Raw genomic sequence first — 9,943 nt, 5'->3', positions numbered from 1 at the left:
GAATTGGACACGCACTAGTCCAGTTCAAATTGTATTCCCAATCGACTGATAGTATATTGGACAGCCATAAGACAGCTCAAGTTTTGGCTGAAAGCACAATATAATGGCGACTACTAGTACGTACACTGCCATAGTCACACACCCAACGCCGTCCTTGACGAGTTCCACCACGAGCGCCTTTTGCAGCGGGGACATGCGGCACACAATCACGGCCGCGCACTGAGTCGCAAATGCGAGGAAATTTTGCCGATTCGATGGCATCAACGCAAACGAGAGCGAGAACCCGTCGATAATCAACGCCCGCGGTTTCTAATATGAGAATATATATTTATACAAGTTCAATTATATATATATATTAATAGCTACCAAAGTCGGGGTGGACGCCAATGTGACGAGACTTTTGGCCATCGCTGGCACGGTGGTGCCTTCGAGGTGCATTTCGACCATGTCTTTCGAAATCACTCGGCACGACCGTCCAATCTCCACGGCGGTTTCGACTTTGTCTCCAGTTAATACCCATATCTATCGCACAACAAATATATTATATATATATATCACGAGATAAAATATATTTTCATACCTTCAAGTCAGCCCGAAGGAGTCGCGCGATCGTGTCTGGCACACCGTCTTGCAACTTGTCTTCGATGGCTACCATATAGTCGCATACGCATCGGTCGTTCTTTCCCAACATATATACATATAAATACGGAGGATATCAATAGCAAGTTGAATATATATAAATATATATTATACACTGTATTAGTACCGGTGGTGGCAAGGAATGTCATGTTTTGCTCAATTTCGCCGGCCATGGCCTCCATCGCTTCTTCGCGGCACTTCATGGCGAGTTCAGCTTCCCGGTAGCTCTTGCACCATTTGTCAAACGTCACTTCGTCCTACCAACCATCATATATATATATTTATTATTTCAAGATACAAATATAACATATATTTATTCGTACGAGGACGCGGTCTGCATAGCACAGTGTACGAAGACCTTCGCCTGCAAAATCCTTCAAGTGTGTTTCAATCGCGCCTTTCGACTGCGACCCAAAGTGGGTACATCGGTCCAGAATCACACAGTCCGCGCCTGCATATGCACAGAATAGCATCGAATATATATATATATATATAATATATTTATCATACCTTTGCAAATGAGTCGGATTGCGTTGGTCTGTCGATCGCGCACAATCACAGACATGCGCTTGCGGTTGCTGTTGAATGCGAGCACGTACAACACGTCATACTCCATCCGCGCCGTTTCGATCTTCAAATGCTCCTTTGAAACCACCGCCTAGGATCATATGGGATATCGAACCACCAGATACAGAGAAAGTAACGTCGGGTAGAAATTACCAACGTGTATATATATAAATATATTTATATTCAACCTACTTCTGGATATGGAACCATTTAGATTGAGGCAACAAGCATACACATGAGTGAATATCTAGTTAACGTTATCCAAGACAAATTGCATCTCACACTATTGCGCGACTCGTTCGGGGGTTGCCGAGCATATATATGTATATATCGTCATGACTTGTACAACGACAAGCCCTTTAAATATATATATATATATATATATATATATATAATTTTACCTTGCGGTTAGTTCGACCGAGGAACCGAAACCCGAGCGAATTGGCGCTTCTGACAAGAGCAGCTTCGTCTGGAGAGTCGGCGTTGTACTGCACAAGGTTGGGGGAAGCGGCGTCGGACTCGCATACGACTGTGTGACACAGCGCCATGGCCAGAATGAAGGCGGCTTCGGGTGTCGACGCGTCGTGCCCGCAGAGGCGCAACTGGTCTAACCCAAAAACTCTGCAGTCCTCGGCTTGGCTCGACGTGGACTCGACCCTGAGACCCTTGGCGTCGTCGTCGTCGTCGTTGCCGTTGTTGTAGTTGTTGGTGGTATTGATACTGGTGACTGTCGACAACACGTTGGCGCTGCTGCCGAATTCTGCGGACGAGTACACACACCCGTTGACACTGCACTTGCGGAACTCCATCAGGTTTTGCGTTAACGTGCCCGTTTTGTCGGAGAACAAGTACTTGACTTGGCCCAACTCTTCCACCAACGTCGACGTGAGGGCTGTCGCGCCTTCACCCTAACAAAATATAGGTATTTTTTAAATATAATATATATATATATATATATATGCATCGACCACACAAAAGTCGCAAAGCTTTTGCTCGTTCATTCAGTTGGCAAGTCTCTATATATTATAGGGCTGTTCTGTTCTGTTGAAAGCGGTCCGTACCTTTGGGTTGCGCATGTCGCGGTCCCACCCAATGTACTTTGCATGGATCGTTTTAATCAGTTCGACGCTACAACATAATATCGTTATTATTTGTCGGATAGATAATAATAGAAATACTACGTACCTGACAACGAGGGAGCTTGGAATGAACGTGTTGAGCAGCACAACGAACGACAGGAACGTGAGAACTCCAGAAACGGACTCAACGCCGGCCTGCTTGTCCATGATGGCGGATTCGAACGGCGCCGCCCACAGCTTATGGCAGACCGACCCCACGGCGCACAGCGTGACTTGCGCCACGAAAATGAACACCACCGCGCGGTTCAAGATCCCGTCCACGTGGCTCAGCTTGTGGTGCGGCTCCTTGGCATTTTTCATCATTTTGGTCTCGTGGCCTATGCAGTATCACATAAATAAGATATGCATGGACAGTGGCAGGGGGTACCAGTGTACACGACGACTATGACGACCCATTTCGTGTTTTTGAGCGTCGAGCCCCGGGGAATGAATTGCTGCTCGTCCAACGCGTGCACTTCCTTCGCGAGTTCCAGCATCCCGGTAAACTTGTACATGTCCACGTCGGGGGGTTCGCATTGGACGGTAAAGCGGGGGAGGTGTCCGGAAGACGGTTGCACGGCATCCGGAAACCGTGAGTTGGCGGTGCACGCGAGACCGCTGCGGGGCTTCAAATTGGCCTCGCCGTCCAAGTTGCTAGTGTCGATCAAGCACGCGCCTACGAATGTGTGGATGTATAGCGTGCACAAAATGCATACATATATATAGAAAATGTTACCGTTTTCATCCGAGCTCGACAGCACGATGGCGTCGGCAGCAAATGTTTCCTTGTCGCGGACTAGAAGCACGTCGCCCACCTGAATATGTTCCCACACGACGTCCAGAACTTGACCCTGGCGCCACACTCGAGTGGGTTTGAGGTTGCTTTTTCGGTCCGATAGCCACCGATTCTAGAATACACATATCAGTATAACCATTCGAACGATGTAAAGCAATCGACTTACTCGGTCTTCGATGGCTTCCCGAAGGAGGCTGATGCACACGACCAACACGAGCGGGAAAATGGCGGTCATAGGTCCCAGCGGCGAAATGACAGACATGGATTGAAGCACGGCAATGATCAAAAAGTAAAAGTTCGTCGACTAAGTAAAGTGATAAGTAGCTTGCAATGATTGTGGAAATGTACCAGTCGAAAGGCCAAGTACAGCCCGATGGGTAAGAAGTTCCAAATGGTGTACTTGGAGGTCCGAATTTGGTTGGAGACGTAGCCACTGCCAGCTCTGGTGTCGATGGCGACATGCGGACAGATGCGCCGCACCCCGTCGTGTTGCATCCCCCCCCCTTCGAGTTGAATGGCCGACACACTGCTGAGCGAGGCGCCTTCGGCTTCCGGCGCCGGTTTAATGGCGGTTGATGGCGGTATCGCGGACACGGTGGTGCGGTTCTTTCCGTTTCTCTCGTCCGACTGCTGCTACGTTAGCGGCGCCACGTGGTTGGAAATGGTCGATGTATATTTAGCATGCAATGGGACTGAAACCGCTACATATTTGAAACCGTCCGAATACATTGTTTTCTGAACAACGAAACCGGTCAGCTGGGTCAACTACAAAAGGTCAGTAGGAAATACTGGTATGAACCATTGGGAAATTAATTCAAGCACGTGGTTATGATTGATCGAATATACGGTAACGTTAGTGCGCACAACGACGGGTAGCCGAGCCATTAGATTAATGCGCAAAGTTATTTTTTTTCTAAGGTCGTAGGTAATACAACAAGGAAGCATATAGGTTGAACACCGCGACCAGGTATTTTCAGGAGTTATTTCGGGGGAAAATTGCTTCCAGGTATGTTTTGGTACTGGAAGTATTATTAATATGTCACATAATACATAATTTATGTGGGGTAATTTTGAATGCCGACATGTCATTTCCGGCGGCTCGTGTAGAGCCTATCTAGGCCATTCACGTGGAACTAGTCCACGTGAATGACCCTGCGACGACTTTGTCACTTGCTACGTGCGCGCTGCGCATTTGAAGTTATCACTTGTCGCGCCGCCATTTGGAGGTGCGGCGGAGATGCTCTTTAAGGGCTCTTCCAAGTTAGCCAGCTCGTTTACAAAAGCCCCCGTCCATTTTTAGGGTAAAAAAAGCTCCCATTTTGCCAAAAACTGGAATATTATTTTTGAAAAGTTACCAGACGACGAGCCCTTAACTTATTTTACTTGCGTTTGACTTTCCGTCCGATAGGGTTACAGTACCCTACTACCGGCAGTATAGGACGGGAAGTGGTTAATACCTGTAACCCTAATGGATTAATGGACTGGATAAACCGAAATGCCATTTTCAAAATGGAGGTAAACGGTCCATTTTGTAAGATGACGTTTTGGACCACCTCAAGGAGTAAATCCCACCAAGGCATGGCTGGATTTGGGTTAATAGTGTTCAAGCAAGACATATTTCAATTATTATCAGATTTATTGAATTCGGCTTCATTAAAATGAAAATTGTAAGAACACATGAATATTTTTAATACAATAGAAAGGGTCGTGGATGGTCTCGACCACTGTTAGTTTGTCTGGTATGGTTTATTCTAACCTACTACTGTTACTGTACTAGTACAGTACAGTACCGCCACAACCTATAAATAGAATCGACGGAGTATTTCAATGGTTGAATGATGGAAGAAAACACATACCTACCTGCTGCACAGTTACAAATTAGATGTCGAACAATAACGCAGAATTCCACTCACACTTGCAATTGCCCAGTGTCAACCTCATTTCGGTCCATGTTGCAACATCCAGAGCGCGTACCTGCCAATGCAATCGTCGAGGCCAACACACCCACAATCTCAGACATGTTGGTTCAAAAATCGACCAGCAAGTCAAAAGTTGCGGTTATCAACTTACAGTTAAGTCGGGAATTCTGGACTATGGCGCTTGAATATGCAGACAAAACCGCGAAAGTGACCCTGGCAAAGCCACTGGAACTCCATGGCGGCGACTTGGAAATGTACAAGTCGCACTCGCAAACGCTAGTCCTCCCACAGCTGACACAAGTGTGCAAACTGCTGGAAGTGACCCCAAGCTCGATATTCCGAACTGCATGGGCCATCGTGTTGCAGCAATACACGCAGTCCAACCACGTGGTATTTGGTTCCGTCGTGTCTGGTCGCGACGGTGGCCATACAGGCGCGGAAAGGTACTGAGTGATCTGATGTTGTTGTCTGATGTTGTGATTGTAGAATGGTCGGGATGCTGATCAATACGGTTCCCATTCTCGTCCATATTCCGTTGGCTATGGCTGCGTCGCAATGCATTCAGGCTGTGCATGCGTACTCCACCGGCCTGCTGGAACATGCGCACTGTAGCTTGTCGGACATTCAGCACTGGATTGGAACGTCGGAGCTATTCGACACGATCTTGGCGTATGCCAACTACCCCCAGTCAGAGCTGCACAAATCCAACGCACCTCGGCCATTTTCGATCGAGCTTCAAGGTGGCGAGGAGTTTGTGGATATTCCTATTTGCGTGGCCATTTCACCCAAGGATCCAGACTCATTCGATATCAAGATTACGTTCAAGTGCAAGGTCGTGGACGAAGCCATTGTGCAGTTTATGGCACATCGGTTTACCCACGTCCTGTCCGTGATTGCAACAATCACGACTTGCGATCAAGTGATTGGAGACATTGGCGCCATCTCCCACGACGAACAGCGGCTGGTTCAGGAGGCCATGAAGGGCACCCAAGTTCCTTTGCCGTACGATCTGCTGCATCATGCGTTCGAAGACAAAGCACGCGAACATCCTGGACTCCCAGCTGTCGAGTTTGGCCAGTCTGTATTGCGATATGGGGACCTGGACGAGCAAGCAAACACTCTTGCAGTCAAGCTGACTGCTCTCGGAGTACAAGTGGGCCATCGAGTGGCTGTGATCATGGAGCGGTGCTTGGAGTTTCCCATTGGACTGCTGGCAGCACTGAAAACAGGAGCGTCCATGATGCCGCTGGATGCAGCCTTTCCACCAGACCGATTGAAGTACATGCTTACGGATGCCAGCGTGTCGGTGGTGGTGTCGACGAACGAGCACTGTGACCACATTGCCGCCATGATGCTGGACATCCCCATCGTATATATCACGTCCAAAGAGCTCGCCTTGGAGCCGACCTCTGTATTTCTTCCGCACTCGAAACAGATTGCAACTGCGTTGGATGAAGCGTATGTCGTGTACACGTCAGGGTCCTCAGGAAAGCCGAAAGGGGTTCCTGTCATCCATGGTGGAGCTACCAACGTGATGGTCCACAGTTCTGCCCCAGTTGGCATTGTCCAGCACGCACGAGTGATGCAGTTCATGGCTGTGTCGTTCGATGGGTTTCAGATGGACATGTGGAAATGTCTGTCCCACGGCGCGACCCTGGTGCTTCGTGACAATGACTTTATGGAAACGCTCAAGCTCTCCATCGATGCCTTTGCGTGCACTCCCACGGCGCTGGGTTTGTTGGGCCACCCACGTAACTACCCTCGAGTCAAAGTTGTATCTGTTGGCGGCGAAGCTTGTCCGCTGGCCCTCAAAGACCTCTGGGCCCCGTACGTTCGCTTCATGAACTTGTACGGACCGTCGGAATGTGCCATCATGACGCATTATGCCGAACTTCAACCTGGAGATCCCATCACCATCGGCCGACCGCTCGAGAACGTCCACAGCTACATCTTGAACTCCAACCAACGACCTGTTCCTGTGGGTGTCGTGGGCGAGCTGTGCTTGGGCGGCGTTTGTGTGTCACCAGGATACATCAACCTACCACATCAAACAAACAAGCGCTTTATCCCAGACCCCTTTGTTCAAGGTGGTGTGATGTTCCGCACTGGAGACCTGGGTCGGTTACTTTTGGACGGCAACTTTGAGCTGTTGGGTCGCGAGGACAGCCAAGTGAAGCTGAAGGGGTACCGCATCGAGTTGGACGAGGTCGCCGGGGCCATGATGCAGCACCCAGACGTCGTGTCTGCTGCGGTAATCGTCAAGGACAAATCCCACCTCGTGGGGTACTTTACGCCTGCTTCAGTGGCCATTGAAAAGTTGCAACAGATCGTGGCAGCCCACTTGCCAGTATACATGGTCCCTGCGGTATGGGTGGGGCTGGACGTGATGCCGCAGAACTCGAACGGCAAGATCGACAAGAACGCGCTGCAGGCGTTGGAGTCGGAGGTGCAAGTGGAAGCATTGGAGACCGAGTCGGAGCTGCGGATGGCAAAGATATGGGCGCAGGTGTTGGGTGTAAATGTAAACGACATTGGCCGCCGGACGTCGTTCTTCTCGATCGGTGGCGATTCCATCAGTGCCATTCGAGTAGTTCAACTGTGTAAGAAAGCTGGGTGGCACATCTTGGCGTCGGAATTGCTGCTGTCCAACACATTACAGCAAGCCTCGTCCGTGATGTCGTCGGTTAAAAAGCAATTGGAGTGGCCCTCCATCGAAGTGAGTGAATGTGCGCGAAGCCGTATTCAACGTCGGTGGCCCGGGTACGAGTCTTGCTTTCCGGCGACTCAGGAGCAACATGACATGATCAGCACAATCGACACAACGCCATCCTCATTCGTCTCGCAAGTACGATTCGACTTGAGCCAGGGCCTGGACGACGTACCCGACAAGTACCGGCACCTTGTGGCTCAACGTGACATTTTACGCTCTACCTTTGTCAAGACGGAGTTTGGATTGTTTCACGTCGTGCAACCAAGCACAATGTACATTTCCATTCCCAGGATATCGACATTGACTTTGGACGCCTTTTTGGCCGTGGATTTGACTCGTGCGTTTACCCTCGACGATTCGTCGTTCGCTCGTTTCGCCGTTGTCGAGCATGGGAACGGCCAAGTTCATGGCGTGCTTACCATTCACCATGCTTTGTACGACGGGGCCACCATGGCGATGCTAACGGGAGATGTGCTGGATGCACTTCAAGGACGCCCGCTCGCTGTCCGACCGCCTTTTCGCCTCGTGGTCGACTACATTGAAGCCCAAGACAGTGCTCTGGCTGAACGTTATTGGACGACATACCTTCGCGGATTGCCTGGTCCCACCTGCGTTGCGTGTACTTCCAATGCTAAGGATTGCGCTGTTGCTCTTGTGGAAACCATCCAAATGCCCAGTACGTCAGCGTTGCTCAAGAGGATACACGTGGGAATGGCCGCCCTTGTAAGCCTAGCGTGGGCAACGACACTTCGTCGTCTGCTCCGCATGGATGATGTAGTGTTCGGGCAAGTAGTATCAAATCGCACAATCCCAGTCAAAGACGTCGCCAGGTATCAAGACGTTTGTATTGATGGACCTTTACACTTTTATATTTTGACCATAGGACGCTTGGATGCGTCATCAGCTCTGTGCCATGTCGAGTGACCTTTGACAAGGACAATGTGTCTCTGCTTCAAGCCATGCAAGCCGATAATGCAGCAATGCTCCCGTACTCGCTAACCAAGGCAACCGTTTGTAAACAATGGGGCGTGGACAATTCTGCTGCATTATTCGACACGGAAGTCAGTTTTGTCAACTTGGCAATGGACGAGCGTTCTGCTGTGAAAGAGAGTCTCACAACTTGTCGACCTGCGTCGTTCTACGTCATTGAATTGACAGTTTTGCCCCTCACCACGGACGCTCTCTGCATTCAAGGAAACTTTGATCCGCATCGAATTTCAGCCACCCGTGCTCGCCAATACTTTGACATAATGCTTGATACCTTGAAAAGTTTCGATAAAGGGATAATGCAAACGATCAAGAGTCCGTGATAGTATGTACTAGACTTACAGTTAGCCAATAGAATTTCGATATTTCGTGTTGGTTGGATGATAATTTCCCCTCCATATTTTATAATACTCGTCTTGATGAAGTTTGCTCTCAAAAATAGGAGCATTTACAGTTAATTGACTGTGAAGTCAACTTGAATCCCTAGAAGCTGTCCCGCCCTACAGGCCTACGAGAGCGTCATGGCAGTTGTCCACAGCTGCATGTTCCATGACAGCACTGTCTGTCGAGCCATCGTGACCACAAAGAAAGCGACAGGGTATTACTCCTCGTATCGAGTGGATGGCCTGACTGTGCCGCTTCGGTTTTGATCCACATCAGTGAATTATCAGTAAAATGTGGTGTCATTTTTTTACAGCGACTCATTTAAATTCATGTGAAATTTTATTGTGTATGACGAATTGCATAAAATTATATTTTTGATCAAAATATTTTGCACATATATTTAGACAGCATCAAGATTTTAAAGAATTGGGTTGACCTAAAAAGCCTTGACCATAAAGCTCACAACATTTCATCTCGATACAAACCTGAAATGCAGTCCAATCATGTAGAATGATACGTAAAAACAATGGTGGTGATATCAGAATTAAAATAATCTTCCTCGTACAGTATCCAGATATACAGGGATTTGAAGTGACGACCAAAACTCGACCACAATACCAAGAATTACTGATTTCTCGGGTTGAGTCTAGTTACAGTTTGGAGATGTACCCGTTTTCATCATATTTCGGGGTTTCGGGGTTATAGAGCAATCCCGGGTAATTTCAAAAAAAATTCCCAGGACAATTATACATCATTCGATAGAGAATTTTGCGTTGAGTGCTGTAAAAAATGGAATCCTAAATATACCCAACAGGAATTTTTT

General features: G+C 48.5%; 2 protein-coding genes across 3 annotated transcripts in view; one reads left to right on the top strand and one right to left on the bottom strand.

Moving 5' to 3' along the window:
* The window catches only part of H257_14886, a 5,648-nt gene extending 1,864 nt beyond the window's left edge, over positions 1–3,784 (bottom strand). For both annotated transcript variants that reach the window (XM_009842795.1, XM_009842794.1), the window contains exons 1-13: positions 3,469–3,784; positions 3,287–3,424; positions 3,061–3,232; positions 2,713–3,000; positions 2,392–2,662; positions 2,268–2,334; positions 1,608–2,114; positions 1,150–1,297; positions 963–1,090; positions 767–896; positions 581–648; positions 367–522; positions 125–309 (exon numbers count right to left, since the gene is read on the bottom strand). In XM_009842795.1, coding sequence (XP_009841097.1) covers positions 125–309; positions 367–522; positions 581–648; positions 767–896; positions 963–1,090; positions 1,150–1,297; positions 1,608–2,114; positions 2,268–2,334; positions 2,392–2,662; positions 2,713–3,000; positions 3,061–3,232; positions 3,287–3,424; positions 3,469–3,615 — 2,405 coding nt within the window. In that variant the 5' untranslated portion in view covers positions 3,616–3,784. The remainder of the gene's footprint in view (positions 1–124; positions 310–366; positions 523–580; positions 649–766; positions 897–962; positions 1,091–1,149; positions 1,298–1,607; positions 2,115–2,267; positions 2,335–2,391; positions 2,663–2,712; positions 3,001–3,060; positions 3,233–3,286; positions 3,425–3,468) is intronic.
* Positions 3,785–5,213: 1,429 nt separating this feature from the next.
* Positions 5,214–8,579, top strand: H257_14885 (hypothetical protein; the record flags this gene model as incomplete). The annotated part of the gene is made up of 2 exons (XM_009842793.1): positions 5,214–5,482; positions 5,526–8,579. Coding segments are annotated over 2 exons (3,321 nt in total), but the record flags the coding sequence as incomplete, so codon positions are not given.
* Between the last annotated feature and the right edge of the window lie 1,364 nt (positions 8,580–9,943).

Source organism: Aphanomyces astaci (genome assembly GCF_000520075.1).
Source record: "Aphanomyces astaci strain APO3 unplaced genomic scaffold supercont1.64, whole genome shotgun sequence".
Lineage (NCBI taxonomy): Eukaryota > Oomycota > Saprolegniomycetes > Saprolegniales > Verrucalvaceae > Aphanomyces > Aphanomyces astaci.
This window is presented reverse-complemented; position numbering and strand designations above follow the sequence as displayed.